General features: G+C 36.3%; 1 protein-coding gene across 1 annotated transcript; it reads right to left on the reverse strand.

The window, feature by feature from the left end:
* Positions 1 to 3,781: 3,781 nt before the first annotated feature.
* LOC122291864 (neutral ceramidase 2-like) lies at positions 3,782 to 10,925 on the reverse strand. Its single transcript, XM_043099888.1, has 10 exons — positions 10,711 to 10,925; positions 9,787 to 10,180; positions 9,053 to 9,261; positions 8,407 to 8,736; positions 7,032 to 7,296; positions 6,649 to 6,919; positions 6,432 to 6,557; positions 5,610 to 5,673; positions 5,217 to 5,386; positions 3,782 to 4,579 (listed from the first exon to the last, which is right to left on the reverse strand). The coding sequence occupies exons 2-10, from the start codon at positions 10,128 to 10,130 to the stop codon at positions 4,031 to 4,033; spliced, it is 2,328 nt and encodes a 775-aa protein (XP_042955822.1). The 5' UTR covers positions 10,131 to 10,180; positions 10,711 to 10,925; the 3' UTR covers positions 3,782 to 4,030.
* Positions 10,926 to 17,664: the final 6,739 nt, after the last annotated feature.

The following is a 17,664-nucleotide window of genomic DNA, read 5'->3' on the forward strand; positions in this document are numbered from 1 at the left end:
AATTGTGACGCATAGAATACAATGTACATGGGGCCACAACAACTGTGGAGTATGTATTTAAGCAGTTAAAAAATAAGTTTCAGGCACACGAAGTATGAAGTCACAGCAATTGTGACGCATACACTACGTGAGACACAACAATTGTGACACGTAGAATACATGAGGCCACAACAACTGTGGAATATGTATTTAAGCAGTTAAAGAATAAATTTTAGGTCACGTTCATATTAAGTCAAATTTCAGAACAAATTTCTGTTAAGTCAAGTTTCAGATCAAGTTCATGTCAAGTCAAGTTCAGTTCACGTTTCAATTTAAGTTATGTCAGTTATGCTATGTTGTATGTCAAATTATGTTTTAATTACTTATGAATTTGATTATGCATTCATGTTTTTATTGTCATGCATGCATTATTAGCCTGTGTGGAGGTTTTTTGTTAAGTTTCTAAGATTTGTAATTAAATCTCACTGTGGTAGTCCCAATTACCATTCCCTTCGAATGGTAGATCTTGTTACAGGACCTGAAAAAGAATCAGGAGCTGACTAACTAGACACAGTTGACTAAGCGACGGTGCGACGTCAATGTTAATGTAATAGTTAACTTAAATTACTACTTGTATGATAGAGTTACATCTCCAGTACTTTTTGGATCATAACCATTTTGGACTAGTGTTGTGATCTTAGTTGTTCAATGGGTCTTTATGTATAAAGTATATTTTAAGCATTTGAGATATTTTCAATTTAGTGCATAGTATTGCTAAAGAAAAAAAATTTATCCGCTGCGAATATTGCATAATGTTATATGCATGTTAGGAACATTGCATCTTATATGTCATGAACGAAAGCAGATAACCTTGTGTTGTATGTCTCGACGTTTCAAATGTCCGTCCGATCCCAAACGGAATTTGGGAGCGTCACATCTACTCTCTCTATTTTTCTGCATATAACTACTATTCACTGCCATAGGTATATCCACTAACACCATGCAATTGCACCGGATTTGTCAGGGGTAGGGTGAAAACCGATCATTCGGTTTCAATTTTAGACCAAAACCAAAACTGAACCAATAGCTTCAAAAGTGGATGAATCTCGATCGAAGTCGGCCGTTTAAAGGGAAGAAAACTGTCTACATCGGTCTCGGCATCATTTTGGTCGGTTTATCGGCGTCTTCGGTGGTGATGGAGGCTATTTTCAGGCGGATGCCGCAGCAACTGTCGACTGGGTGAGAGACGACGCCGAGAGGTGCGATTTGAGAGTGAGAGAGAGAGAGAGGCCCTGCCATGGCTACGTGCGCCGTGAGAGAGAGAGAGAGAGAGAGAGAGAGAGAGAGGTGTTTGATAAAAACGAGAGAGGTGGCGCTGTTTCATTTAGTTTTTTTTTTTAACTTCAGATGTTAAGTTGTTTAACTAAGGTATAAATCAAAAAATATATAACTTATTACGTCGGCCGGTCCAGGGTCAAACCGCTGCCGAACTAAAGTAGGTCGGTTTTGAAGAAATTATAACGTACGCCGACCGGTTCACCGACGGTTTCGGCCAGTTACTGACGAGACCAGTCAGTTCCCGTCAGTGGCGGCCAGTGGTGTTGGTTACTGTACACCCATAGTTAGGGGCCCACACAGCCTTGACTTAGGCCCCGTACACTGAGGGTCCACACAGCTCCATCCGAACCTAGCACCATCTCAGCACATTGGAAATTGATCATTCTCCCATTTCGGCCTGTTGACCAAAAAATGGCATCAACACAAATAATTTTGCAAATATTTTATGCATATTAGTAATAATGCAAAGAATGGATATTAGAAAGCTTATTTCTAATATTTTCTATTAATAAACTTTTTCACCTCATATATATATATATATATATTATATAAATGACTATCTAAAAAAATTCTTGTTTTCCAGTTAAGTTTTTCTTGTTTTCCATTAATTCTATTTGCACCTTAATTAAGTCAGTTTGCACCCATTGTATATTGCATTTTTGGGTGGTTTGGCTGGACAACAAGAAACAGCGAGTTGGAAGTGCTCAGACGGACAAACGCTGGGCACAACGCTAAGTGAAAGGGATGCAATGGAGACGACGTGGGGATGCGACGATGCCAAGCAACAATTTGAGAGCACAATCGTGTTTTGTTTTTTATGCCTAAAAAAGGGCTACAATAAAAACAAGGAGCCTAGCGAAGTGGCTGTGATGGACTGCTAGGTGAAAGATTATGGACAAGGGGCTAGTGGCATGAAGCCATAAGTGGGTGACTACAGTTGAGAAAAACTAGGCTAGACATTATATTTGCTCCTTAAATCCTTCACGTTTCTGTCACTCAGTCACTGCATGTCCTCCATGTTTTTGCATGCACTGTTCTCTAATTGTTTGGAGGAATGAGTTGCAACACCACCGTGTGTTCCTATGGCCTTTCCCAATGCTAGAATCAACTAAAGTCACTGTGGAATCAACAAATGAAGAAGAAATGGGTGGTGCGCACCACGAAGAGAAGAAAAGAAGAGGAAAACAAAAGAAATGAAGAAGAAGAGAAGTAACAAACGACAATACACGGAAAAACAGAGAAAAGAAAAGAAATGAAAATGAAGAAAAAGTGGTCAATGCCAATAGGAGGAAGAAGAAAGAAATAAAACCTTAAGGGCATTGAGTCCAAAACGGCGTCGTTTAAGGGGATAAGGGATTGGATTTTAAAGGCACGTGGGTTGGGCCTAATCTGGAAGGGCTGGGCCCAAAAACAAAGGAAACCCTATTAAAAACAAGCCCTATCCGAAATGTACAGGTCCAATAAAATAAAAAAGACATAAAAAAGAAGAAGAAAAAAGATAAATAAAAACACTACAACTAAAAATTAATAAAATAAAATAATAAAACCTAACAATGAAATAAATTAAAATAGAGAGCAATTTAAATACTAAATAATAATTAATATCTAGAAAACATGTCAAAATAGAATTCACAACTTAGTAATTACAAAATAATATAACAAAAATCACGTTGAAGAAATGTCTTCTAAGCTATATATGCCCTCAACTATTTTTACAAGTTTTATAAAAAAATATATTATTTTTATAAAATAACTTTTTGATCCAGTTAGTCAAATGTGCTTTACATGTTTCTTTAACCTAGTATATATATATATATATATATATACATTTTATATAATTATTAGTACACACGCCTATTGTGCGAAAAAAATATTAAAAAAAAATACACACGCCTATGACAGACAAAGGATAATAATGGCTTTTGTGATTAGGGTTTTTTAATATTGTTATTATTTTTAATTTTTTAAACTGTGTTTTCCAATTATATATATATATATATATATATATATTGTTAGTGTTTTGGCCTTAGTAATTTTTGAGTTCATTTTTTTTTTTTTTACATGTGAAATTCTTGAAGACTAAAAGAGATTAATAAGACGTGAGAATTGATATAATTAAAATTATTTGGATAGTAAGACTGAGATAAGATGGTTTAAAATAAAAATTGAATAACATATTGTAAGAATACTATTTTTTAATATTATTATTATTTTAAGATTTGATAAAATTGAATTAAAATTTAAAAAAATTAAATTATTTATTATATTTTATATAAAAATTAAATTATTTCCTAGAGTTTTGGGAGAGGAGAGAGCTACTAGCAAGAGAGGCATAGATAGAAGGGCTTCCACAATGTTGATAGGGAAGCCTGTCACATCAATTGATAAAAAAAAAACTTGCTAGTAATTTGACTTATTCTACTATTAATGGGTCTGATAACAAGTGGTGCGTTGCACACCAAAATTGTAAACAGCATAATTCTTTTGGTATTTTCAACTTTGATTGTTACAAAATATGCAATCAGTTAATGCTACAAAGACAGGAATATGATCTAGTAACACCTGATGGCTGTAGGCTGTAGCCACTGCCTTATACACAACAACAAAGACGTTCTCAAGCTAACCGCTCGCCTTAGATATATATATATATATCCCACACAAAAACCTTCAAACACTTTCTTAGAAGTTAGATATATAGACAGGAGAGAGATCCTCATGCTACCACGAAAGCACTAGATGAACCTGAGAAATGGCGTATTGATCCCAGAATACTCTTTGAAGCACCAAAATGTCTTATCCTGTACACACCAGGTGGTGTGGATTCCGGGATTCTCCATTCTAATGTTGCCTGACTCCGAGTACTGAGTCGGGACGGCCTTGACCACTTGAAACGCAGGCAAAAATCATCATCATCATAAGCGGGAACCCATGTATCCTTTCCACGGAGGATCTCCACAAGGGCAAACGTACCTTCGGTCAGGAGGTCATTTCGAGGGCAAGCCGACCAGAAGGTAACCGACACCAAATCACCTTTCTTAAAGGTTGAATTTTTAGCAACATCAGAGTCAACATCCCCAAAGTTTACACCAAAAGGAGTTGCATCGAGCACAACCGGGGTAAGTAAGCTTATTTGCTTATCCAAGAGATCTGGGGGTTGTGGCCCTCCTTCAACAGCTTGACCACTAATGATAGCACTTGCAAGCTTCTTGAACTCCTGAATGTAGGCACTGAGTGTATGTGGACCATATAGTGTAGAGGCTCCCTGAGAATTAAAACATCAAGAAAAAGAAAAAAAAGGAAAAGAATTATAGGTAACAATTGTTGCATTACAAAACACAAATTGGCGTCCGAGATACTACTTTGATTGCAATACAACTATTTATTGTGGTTTTGTAGGAGACCACCTGTATTGTGTCTGAAGGAGTAGCTTTAGAAAAGGTATATAAGAAACTCATCTAAAAGTCATTGCAATATGGCACACATTTATATCCTATGAAATCACAGACAATTATAGCCTCTAAACTGTTCCAGAGCGCCTTGGCTGTAATAATTTGGATGGGATCAGGTTCTGGAAAGTGCTTCAGCTCAAATCTTACAAACAAGGAAATAAAGCAATAACGCCAAGTAGTCTATTTTTTTTATAGGTAGTCTATTTCATGGTTGATGAACAACAAAACAAGTTCTATACATGCAAAGTTGTCATATGTAACATTGCCCAACTCCCTGCCACCCTTGCTGGGTATAATATTATCTAAACTGAAAATATTAGATAATGTTACCTAAGAGTTCACTTATAATAGCATTTCATAGGTAACAGGACTCTGAATATATATATATATATATGTATATATACATATATATCCCCACATGCATGTCTGTTTTATGAAACCGAGACTAACCTCGTATCTTTGCACCTCATACTCTTCAAAGGTGGTCACATACTGTGAATAGGTATTAGTTAGCCCTGCTATTACAACATGAACATTGCTATCAGAGTGTCCATGACCACCACTTGCAAACACTGACTTCACAGCATCACGGAGACGCCTCCCAGCCATTGTGGTAAATTCTATACAACAGAAACAATCACAAAAAAACATTAGTGTAAAGAAACACATAATGTAACATAAAGAAGCAAAAATGTGTAGTTAATTTCTGGAAGCAACTGAAAGAAGTGATTGCCAAGGAAAATATAGTGTAAGAATCGGTTGAGAAAACTAAACATGAATCTTTTGATAATATAATAATTAACTTTACACTAGAAGACAGGAATAAACAAGGTAACCCACTACCTCCCGGTACACTGAGAATGGCGAGCTGTCCTATTCGGAGGATCTGGATCGGAAGTATTGAAGGCTGCAGAAATCATGGACAAAAGAAAATTTTAGTAACTAATACTATCAATCTTTTCCGCCTTTTTTTGGGGGGGGGGGGGGGTGGTTGGGGGGAATTAAATGACTGAATGGTGGTCTCAGAAGAAATCTATAGAAAATATTTTGTGGTTACTAGTAACTATAAATCAGAGAGGAATAAAAGATTATAAAAAAAAAAAACACTACTTGCAACTCTCTGACAAAGATATGACGGTGTCCTGAAAAAGTTTCATAATCAAATGGTTGCAATCTTCCAATAGCATGTTTTTTGACAAAACCCCAATATGATGCCATTGCATTATTTCTCAGGAAACACTTATGGCTACCCTCCGGTATTTGGATTTCTTTGTGATTGTCAATGTCCCAAACCTCTACAATCTAGCTACCTCAAAAAGAAACCACAATTTTCCCATATCTGAACTCAAATGAGTTATACAAATCAGTCAAATCTCTTTTTTTACAAGTACAAAGAATTTCATTAAAATGCAAGAGGTGCATTCCAAGTACAATGAGATGAATAACAAGAAAGTTATCTAGCTAGAAATAGAAACCAATCAGTCAAGTCTGGGGAAACCATATATGAATAAAAAAGCTAGAAATAGTCAGATGGCATTTATCTAAAACTAAATAACCATCACATTCTAATGATATTCTGTACATGAGGAAATTAAGAAATTATCATTTGTAGAAACAGGCTACAAGCAGATATGCTAAAGGACTTCAAACAAGCCTGCAACTTACAGCCCAATCATATGGTTGCTTCATTTCACCAGTATCAAGCAAAATGGGCTTTGGATGTTGACAATCAACTTGTTCCTTGTCTGGTGTTTTGAGTACGTTGCGCACCAACTTCCAGAAAGGATTTCCCTGAAATCACATCAGAGTATACAGTAACCGTTGAACAGTACAAGAGCATTTTTACAATGCTCAGCCCAAAAGAATTGCTATTACCAAGTACCTGGTCATCTCCTTGCTTGAAGTCAAAAGCTCCAGGTCCATCTGTCGTTCCAGCAGCAAATGCAAATCCCATTGCAGCAGGGCATGTTTTTACCACCTCAGAACCTCCTCCTTGTTTAGGAAGTGTCACCTCAAGTTGCGAAAAATCTATGTAAGCATGGCGATAGTCAATCTTCCCAGTTAACTGTTCAGATGCTTTGTTGAAAAGCTCTACAGCTTTTCTGAATTGCCTCTCTCCGATGATACGTGTACTTTCAAATTCATCTGGGTAACTGCCATGTTCAGCATATATGCAATTTAGAATTCACATAGGCATCAGATACATTTACGTTATGGTACAAAGGAAAAAAATTGAAAGATCTTAGCACAAAGAAGGATAAGTACCCTGGTCCTCGGCCATAGCACAACTCATTCTTCCCACCACAAGTACTGTGATTGAAGTCACAAGGTAGCCCAGTGTCTATGCAGAATGCTCCAAGAACATTTGGGCTAACATCACCACAGTTTGATTGACAAAAAGCAGATACAAATCCAGGCTTATTAGCCTGCCTCAGAGCACCCCTGACACGTCTTGCAACACTCAGAATGCTGCCTGCTGGTCTACCAGGAGGTGACTGGAATGAAGCAGCAAGCTCCAGTAACTCATGGTCTGCAAAAGAAACAGAATACAAAATATAAATAAATTAAAGCGCATCCCACCTCTTATTTTCCTAATATACAGTTTAGTTGTGCCCTAGATTGCAGCACTTTTATCCTTCAAAATCCCAGCTATACATGTGCCAACTTGACATCAGGTTTGTCGGTAAACAATTCTGTAACTATCTATATCACATCCAAGTTTGCATACTTCAGAATTTCCATTATTAACTTAACCTATTCATTTTGTTTTTGCTAGCATTCAGAGTAAAATATTCATCTTTGCTTGATTTCCACATATATTAACACAGAAGCTGACAAATCTTAATCACTAGCATTAATCACATTCATCCATGTACCAATACCCAGCGGGCAGACATTTTTAATCAAGCCCACAACACTCAGAAACAGTGAGACCCAACTTTTAACAGCTAAATGCACCAATAATTTTTTAACCTATTAAATATTGCTTCAGAGCACCTATTAATCAACTAGAAAGCATGATGGAGGGTTGGCAGACAGAGATTTACAAGAATCTATGCCAGAGGTAAAAGGACAATCTTACAAAACATGACAAAACAGAGTTATTACTATTATTATTATCACTATTTTTAAGAGTCTTCTTTTGGGACAAACAAAATTGACTTCATCTCAAAAGGAATAATCCACAGAACAAGAGGAGCACATGTTTGAGTCACATCTCTAACCACCATGGGTCCATGTGTAAGTGACATCAAGTAAAAAACACAAATTCGGGCATCAAGCAAGTGCCTTTTGCCAAAGCATATGTTAATGCAGGTAAAGTTTGAAAACTTGATCAATTGCCAAACAAAGCCAAAAAATAATGAAATAAGTAATATAAGGTTTTTAATTACTTTTACCATACTTCTTTTAATTCTTAAACTACTCATATCTGGTAGATGTTGTTCATCTGCAATAATGAACTTCAGACCCTTGACAGACTCTTGCCCCAACAGTGCAGGTTTCATTAGTGATTTACAGAACAAGAGGTGTCAGCATGTCGATTGATCTGTGGATCCTGTGGATCAACATGGTACAGATTGCAGAATTTACTCTGACAGGTAAATTCACTATAGTTATAAGTGACGAACTAGTCACTTACGGTTAGTATGGAGGTCAGGAATTAAGTTTGAGACTCTTCGTGGGATTCCATTGGCTCCAAATCTACTGGAATATGACTGCTCAAACCAGTCTTCCATAAATCTTGCAGCAGCACCTTTGTTATCTCCACTTATCAATGAATTTGTACGACTCATGGAAGTTCCATGAGTTGCAAACCAGTTAAAGCTACCAACTGGACCCCACTCCTCATCTAGGAACTTCAAAAGGGTCATTTCCTTATCAACGTCATACTTGTATTTAGCTCGCTCTGCAGCAGGATTGTTAAGATATGCACTAGGACTGCGGCTTACACCAGCATCTAAGAGCTCTCCTGTGAGTTGAAAAACCAAAACCTAAGTCAGCATCTCAACAATGATTGGCTAAAAAAGATGAAATAATACTTTTTCTAGACACCATACAAGGGTGGCACAACATGGTAGAAGAAAAAAAATCAAGACCATGCAGCCATCAAGATAAGCATTTTCTAAAATTCAAAAACAAAAGGAAGAAGCCTTTCAAAAGAGAGAGGGAGAAAAAGAGTTGAGAGAAAATCAAGAACATCAGGACGCGTTTTTTTGTTGCTACAAGCCCATTGGGACATTTTGACATCCAAAGGAGGCAGTGAGTATAAGAGCTCTTTCCCTTACCCTTATTTACAAAAACAGACCCCGGCCGGAGATTTTCATGGGCTTCTACAATGCTTTTCTCAATCCCATCAACAAGGACATCAAATGACTGCCGTACAAATCCAAGGGATGTTACAATATACACCACATATTGGAGATAACCACCAGGACCAGCATGTGAGTGAATTCCACTAATAGCTACATTCTTTTCAGTATATAGGTCACCATACCTGCCAAATAAAATGATAGGGCAGTTTCAGTTAGATGATTTTTTTTTTTTTTTTGGTAATTAGTTTCAGTTAGATGAACATATAAGTTGAAATGTCTAATAAACTCAGATTTGGGCATTTAGCAACATTAAGTGAAGTTCATTTACTTTGAAAACGTCCTGCAATGCTTAGGGATGAAGCTAGGAATTGAAAGTAGGAGCCAAGACTGCACTACAATTTTTTTGGACGGTTGTAATCAATAAATGATATTTAAAAAAAAAAAAAAACCTAATAAATTCAGAGACTTTTTTGGGGGCTGTGGGCCATGGACCTCCTTCCTGTACCTTCATCTCTGGCACCAATCGCAATAGGTTTTAAATAACTTGGCTTTCAATTCCTCCAAGAATATAAGAGTTTATACGTCACACACCACAGCATATAAATTACTTATGTTATCAAAATATCTTTTTTTTATAAGTTTGTTATCAAAATATCTGCATTGATCCAAGAGTAGAGTCATTGCTCGAGATATAGTATATTAAGTACCTTGCCTTCAACCTCTCAATCACCTTGATTGTTACAAGTTGTGAAGCCATGCAAGCATCAAGGTTTACAAATACTACTCGGTTCCCTTCTGGCTCCGCAGCAATAAAAGTGCGAGCTCGGAGCCTGAAGTGAACCCCAGATGCAATCTGTTCTGCGTTAGCATATCCCATCATATTAACATCAGCTGCAGGTCCTGTGATGTCATAGCTTCCAAGCCCAATCAAATAATTGGAATCTGAGACCACTTGTCTACTGTTCCACATCAGGAGTACCAAAGCCATCCATAACCAAATAATTGCACATGGCCTCTGAAAACTAAGATTAAACCGAGACAGAAACTCCATCGCACTCAAGCAAGTAGATAAATCAGAGCTCAACCAGCTATTCTCATTTCCTTTATCAAAAGCATATACCATGTTAGAAAACGGTAAAAAATAAGAGTTGAAAACGTATGCAAAACGAGTCATACAAGTTGAAAATGATCTTGTCTACTTGATGATCAAGTGTAATCCGAATCTCCCCCCTCTTAAAGTTAGATAACTCACATGTCAATGCACAATCTATTTCTTGTTTAACTCACTTCTTAAAACTCTCGACTGCCTTGATCATAACCAAGTTCATAATAGAAGATGAACACTAACATATACCACGTTATAAAATTCAAATATCTTCATCAATTCTAATAGCCACGGAGTCAAAAAAACTAATACAATTTTTTGTGGAATTTTCTGGGTTGGCAGAGTAAATAATTTCCGAACAACATGATCATAATTAGAAACGTACTGAGGGCACAGCAGATTATGCACCAGTCTACATGCAAATAGCTCAGAAAAGAGCCAAGTAAATACGATTAATAAATGTAGAAACGCCATAATGAAATAGCCAGAGTATCAGAATCATCAACTTTCAGTGGAGACTCTGTACCTTAGCACACCGGGAGTAGCGATTTCATATGCCTAATATCAATCCGAAGCAGTTTCTACTAACTTGATCGAATATATGAGAGGCAGAAAGCGAGAAAGGACGGTGTATTTGTGGGATGGTAACACGTCCAAGCCTTGCAATCGAGTCAAAGTGAAGAAACCGTGCTGGTAGCTGGGAATGGATTCGAGAAGACCGACAGCTTGGCTTGCTCCCTTGCCCGGTTTGTAACGGGGTTTTAATATTAGGTATTCACTATTCAGGGTCCCATTGGTGTACAGAACTTGCGTGCAATGGTCTGATATTTTACTTTTTTTTTTTTTTTTTTTCTCTATATTTAATTTGTCGGTCCGATAATTACGCCTTGAGATTAGATAAAATGATAAGTTTATAACTGATAGTAAAATAATTTATAAATAATGGTAAAATGATTTAAATTAAAATATTTTATAATATTTTTAAAAAAATAAATAATTAATTAAATAAAAATATTATAAAGTTTAAATATTGTTATAATATAATTTTTTATTTTTTTTAATTTGGAATTTTTGAATTATTTTTTATGTTTAATTTAAAAGTTTAAGAAAATTATAATATTTAGATAATAATTAGATAAAAAAATTGAATATTCAAACTGGCCCCGTTTGGTTGATAGAGTGTATTGAGATCAATTCAGTTCAGTCTAATTTTAAACTGAGTCAACATTCAAACACACAACTTTCAAATTACTAAATTCATCTCAATTCAAAACATTTTTACACCTGAGACCCGCAACTTTTTTCAACTTAACACTCTTTATACATAGGACTCACAATCTTTTTCAATTTCTCATAAACAAATTTAAACCAATTTTAACATCTAAATTTATCTTAGGTGGGCCCTACACAAATTATTTTATCATCTCAATTCACTACTATTTATAAAGAATTTAACTCATCTCAGCTCAGCTCAACATCCAAATGCGGTTTTAAAAATGTTTATATTTAAGTGATATTTTGACATTAAGATAAGATGAAATTATACCATTTCAGCATCCAGGCAAGCCTAAGTGTTTGCTGACAAATTATCACTTCTTTTATCATTCATGTATAATTTATTCCTTAATCTCCAATCAGATCAAATCTCAAAATATGAACAAATTATTACTTATATATCTTATAAATTGACAATTTGTTATTAATAAGCTCTAGGACCGTGGAGCTTATTCATTTTACTTCTTTATTAACACCATTATAATTCTAATAGTTTGGGAGATTATATATCTACACCCCAGTAGAGAGCTCAATATTATTATGAGATCTACTGGGTGAACCAGTGGATATGGGTTACTAGTCAGGCTACTAACCCACAGTCCCTTGAGAATTTATCCCACCATCAGGGCTTAGTCCATTTTAACCATCGAGAGGATAACTGCAAGAGAGTCCATCAAATAAGGAAAGCTATCGCTTGAGTACATATAAGCCCTTCATCCTATGACTTGAATTTTGAATATCAAATAAGCCCGCTATTACACAATAGCTATTACATAATAACAGAAATCTTGCAGACTTTATATATGCAGAGAATCCGTATATGTGGAGATGATATTATTCATTGGTATTAAAAAAACAGCTTTTCATCTTAATTACTAACTTGGACATCATATGTGTTTTTCAAAACTCTCAAACCACTCTACTCTTTAATTACATATGATTGTAAGTGAATGACGATGAAATAAGTCCAAATGAACGCCCACCATAATGTGTATCTATTACTACTTGAATTTGATATATTTTAGTATCAGTTTTCAATCATTCAAACCACGACATCTCATCATCTATCATTAATAAATGATAAGTACTAGAAACTATAGCATTACTACTTGAATCTGATATATTTTAGTGTCAATTTTCAATCATTCAAACCACGACATCTCATCTATCATTAATAAATGAAAAGTACTAGAAACTTTAACATCAATTTTCCTATTTATTGGCGTGTATAGATTACATGCTGCATTACTTTTAACAATTACAAACTTGTGTCGGTTTCGATTCTCGTCAAGTGAGTAAACAAATGTACCATGTATATATATATACACACACGTCAAAAGTGGTGACTCAATAATTAAAAAAAGAAAAGAAAAAGAAGGAATAGTGACTCAATGATATTTGAGTTATTTTCAAGTGGCTTGATCTATACTTGGTTTGAATTCAAATTCGAATTCGAATATGGAGTTATCTTAAACTGTTGGTATAAATTGCTTATTGGTCTATTGAATTTTCGAGAGTTGGGTTTAACTTATGACTCAAATTTAAGTAAGCGCTGCGATTTTATGTCATCTAGATCTCTCATGTCTTGTTCTTATCCTATATTACTATATGAATTATTATACTCAGCAACTTTACATTATACACATATTTTTAATTAATTAATTAATTAATTTATTTATTTTATCTTTTTGTATTTTTTTCCTGTGTGTTATAGAACGGCTGAACCGATTTTTTCTTGCTATAGTACGTCCGAGTAGCCAAATCATCTTGGATTGCCCGTCCTATAATTTTTGCGGGGAAAAAAAAGTGTCTTTTACACGGTCACGCGACAGATATCCCACACTACTAAGTACTAGGCGTTTAATGCTTGCAATCTCAACAAAAACTTAGGACAGGACCCCAACCTTGGACCTTACCCGAGCTAGTACTATCTCACCTATAACCTAAAAAGCAATGCAACGTGTCGCTGATTGGATTTAAAACACGAATTACCCGTGCCTTGGAGTTCAAGGCACAATACTATTGTTTTCCCAGTTCGCATGTTTTTTTAGCCAGCTAACCGGACAAGCGGTAGCGTAAACTTTAAGAACCAAAGTCGAAAAATGGCAACCCATGCCGATTCCATGCTACTGCTCTATTCCAAAATTATGCATAATTAATAGCCATTGGCCAGCAGGAAACATCATCGAAATTCTTGTGGGTCCATCTGGGGATCGATGTGCTCAGGCCGCAGCAACATACATATAACAACCTCGAAAAGCAACCAGAAAACTATCCCATAATAGATTAATGTTATGTCTTACTGCGCCTGCTGTCCTGGCGTGAGAAGTTTCGATGCACTTACTTTATGTTCTTCCAGGAATTCGCTTTCTGAGGAGACGACGACACGAGGGAGAGAATATTGTGAGCAATGAAAACGTGAATAACTTATATATATAAGTTGATCGCGTCCTTTTGTTATCGCTTTTTCCATAAGGTGCGTGAAGCATTTGATACTTGTCCTGTGAATCACGGCCGATTTCTTCAAGTCTTCGACGTGTCTGATAACGATTTGCATGATCTTTTAACAAAGGTGATGGCAGAAAAGGTTCCAGGAAAAGCAAAACAATGTACAGGCAATATTGTATAAGCTGCAGCAATTGTCCTTAATTACCCAATCTGGTTTATACAATACTTCATCTGCATGCGTGTGCTGTCAATCTGGCCTGACTGTATCATGGGTTTCTGCATTTGAGGTTAGAAAAAAATCATTGGGCAGCCTTCCCCGACCTCGATATATGTTTTTAAAAAGTTAATTATGGTGCTTAGAGCACTCCCAAAGACTCACCAATATTGCAAATTACTTGAAACAAAAAAGGTTATATTTGGGTACACAACTGTTATAGATGATTTAAGATACTCTTATAAACATGTAAATGGAGTCTTTAAGTTGGCATGTTCTCAAAATTTTAACATAATTGATGCATGTTGCAAGTAAACAAACGGGAGGTAAGAGAATTAGGGAGAGAAAGTTGGAGATTGCCTTTAAAAAAGAAAAGATTGAAAAAAATAATACATGGCATTATATTTATATTTATATAAATATGTATTCCAGCTGAGGCGGGCTGCCTACCCCGTCATGGGGCGGAGCGGATGGGGGCAGAGTAGCGGGGTGTGGCCCCCGCTGCACACTCCTAGCAAGGGCAACGTGCCTGGGGTAGAACTGTCGAATCCTTACCAATTTGCCAGACAATTTGGTAAGCAGCCCACCAGATCCCCGCCGACTTGTCCCAAGCCTAAGTGAAAGTGGAGTGATGGGCCTTCGAACTCCATTATGTCTCCCTTGTTTAGTACAATAGGGGTACGATTTCTTAGTTTTTTATTCAAACAATTTTTAAAACTTACATAGATAAATATAATATATAGACCTTTTTATGATTAATATCGGGGTCTACATTATGTCATTGTCTATAGGAAGGAGATACGCGTAGCAGAGTCTGCATGTTGTATCTATCTATTTTCAAGTTATAACAAATATTTAGATTAAACAATTATAAGAAATATCAGTCCATATCAATATTGGCAAAAAAGGGGTGAAGTGTCTTAAAAATATTTCATTACAATCTTTTGATTAAAAAAATAAAGTATTCGGTGTGATTGTTCAGGACTTGTTTGGAAAAAGTTTCCATTTCAAAATTTTTATCTTATATTTTTCTCAAACATTACTCAAATATAAATATTTTCAAATTAATCATTATAACTTTTTTCAAATTCTCAAACAAAAATAATAAGTTATATTTTAACAATATTTTAACTTTATAATATTTTTTATTCAATTTCTTTTCTATCATTTCAACTTATTCAAACTATCTTACTACTATCTATAAACTATCTTATTACTATTCACAAAGGAAAATACTAATATGTCCCATGAGTTTTTCTCCTAATTTTGACTGCTCATGTATTTAAATTTATTTGTATTTCTTTTACTTTGTTAACGTCGTGTTTCGTACGCCGTTGGGCTGGATTACTTAGCGGTCTGGGCCTTCACTCGATATGCAGACAGTGTGCCGATGTAGGCATTGGGCCCCTGTCTATTATATACGGGCTTAGTGGCACTGGGCTTAGACGAGGTTGGGTAAGCTCCCGAGTAGTCAGATGTAGCTGTACAGAGTCTATGCGTATGGCCATGGTGGTTTATAGTAGATGAATGTAGGGGAAGGTAGAGAGAAGTAGACACACAGATTTACATCGTTCAGGACTAGGCCTACGTCCACTAGGGCTTTGGGAGTGGAGAATCCACTATATAAGCTTGATTTATAGTCTCTCAGGATCTCTCATCCTCACTGTACAGCAGATTTACAGCTCATTCTTCCCGGTTTGGATACTATCACTGGACGCCGCGTCTAGAGATTGAAGAAGCCTTCTCGAGAAGCTTCTTCGAAGTCTAGCCAAGAGGCTACCCGAAGAAGTCCATCCCAGAGATCAAAAGTCCTTTCTGGTCGTCCGTCCCTCCCATTTTATCTCTTCATTTTCAATTCTTTACATCACATCAATTGTTTTATCCCCTCCCTTTCCTTTCCTTCTCTCATTCTCCCTATTTTGTCATCTATTGAAGCCCCCTTGGTGGGCTTGAGCTTTGAGGGCCCTTATGGGCCTATGAAAAAAATCATCCCTAACAGATATCCGAGATTCTTAAGGGCAATTTTGCTAAAAAGCTAACCTTGAGAATCTTCGAGAATAAAATATGTATCCGACCTGACCTGTCTTCGTCCGTAGAAAAATAAATTTCGATGACTGGTCCTTATCCTCTGTTCCTTGCTAAGCAATAAAGATCTCCCAACTAGGATTAGGCAGGACATGGGATCAACTGTGTGAAGTGTGACCACATAGCCCATCCAAGCGAGGTAAGCAGGAGATGGTTGAGTAGCGCATTGAGGCTGAACTTGCTCCAAATCTTTAGATGTGGCCGAGCGGCGTGTAAGCCCAGCTCGCCTACGTATACTGATTGGAGTAAGTCGGTGCGTAAGCCAAGCTCTCCCAAATGTACTGATGGAGGATGAGCAATGCATAAGCCTAGCTTTCCCAAATGTGTTGACGGAGGACAAGCGGCATGTAAGCCTATGTGACGCCCCCAAATTCCGTTTGGGATTGGACGGACATTTGAAGCGTCGAGACATGCAACACAAGGTTACCTGCCCCCGTTCATGACATATAAGATGCAATAATCCTAACATGCATCTAACATTATGCAATATTCGCAGCGGATAATTTTTTTCTTTAGCAATACTATGCACCAAATTGAAAATATCCCAAATGCTTAAAACATACTTCATACATAAAGACCCATTGAGTAGATCACAACACTAGTCCAAAATAGTTATGATCCAATAGTACTGGAGATGCAACTCCATCGTACAAGTAGTAATTTAACTACTATATTAACATTAACGACGCACCATCGTTCAGTCGACTGTGTCTAGTTGGTCAGCTCCTGATCCTCCTTCAGGTCCTGTAACAAGATCTACCATTCGGGGGGAATGGTAGTTGGGACTACCACAGTGAGATTTGATTACAAATCTCAGCAAGTTAACAAAAAACTTCCATACAGACTAATGATGCATGTATGACAGTAAAAGCATAAATGCATAATCAAATTCATAAGTAATTAAAGCATAACTTAGCGTACAACATAGCATAATTGACATAGCTTAAATTTAATCATGAACTGAACTTGACTTGACATGAACTTGATCTGAAACTTGACTTAGCATGAACTTGCTCTGAAACTTGAATTAACATGAAAAATACATACTCCACAGTTGTTGTGGCCCCATGTATTCTACGTGTAAATACATACTCCACAGTTGTTGTGGCCCCATGTATTCTACACAAACTTGACTTAACATTAAAAATACATACTCCACAGTTGTTGTGGCCCCATGTATTCTACACAAACTTGACTTAACATGAAAAATACATACTCCACAGTTGTTGTGGCCCCATGTATTTTACGCATCACAATTGTAGTTAAATACATACTCCACAATTGTTGTGGCCCCATGTATTCTACACAAACTTGACTTAACATGAAAAATACATACTCCACAGTTGTTGTGGCCCCATGTATTTTACGCATCACAATTGTAGTTAAATACATACTCCACAGTTGTTGTGGCCCTATGTATTCTACATAAACTGAATATACTCAAGATGAAACGTGACT

The sequence above is a fragment of the Carya illinoinensis genome, chromosome 13, assembly GCF_018687715.1.
Source record: "Carya illinoinensis cultivar Pawnee chromosome 13, C.illinoinensisPawnee_v1, whole genome shotgun sequence".
NCBI classification, from domain to species: domain Eukaryota; kingdom Viridiplantae; phylum Streptophyta; class Magnoliopsida; order Fagales; family Juglandaceae; genus Carya; species Carya illinoinensis.

Coding starts and splice junctions, on each gene's coding strand:
- LOC122291864 (XM_043099888.1), bottom strand. CDS start 10,130: ATGGAGTTTCTGTCTCGGTTTAATCTTAGTTTTCAGAGGCCATGTGCA. Junction 9,262..9,786: donor ATTGAGAGGTTGAAGGCAAG/GTACTTAATATA, acceptor TTTATTTGGCAG/GTATGGTGACCTATATACTG. Junction 8,737..9,052: donor GTCTGTTTTTGTAAATAAGG/GTAAGGGAAAGA, acceptor TTCAACTCACAG/GAGAGCTCTTAGATGCTGGT.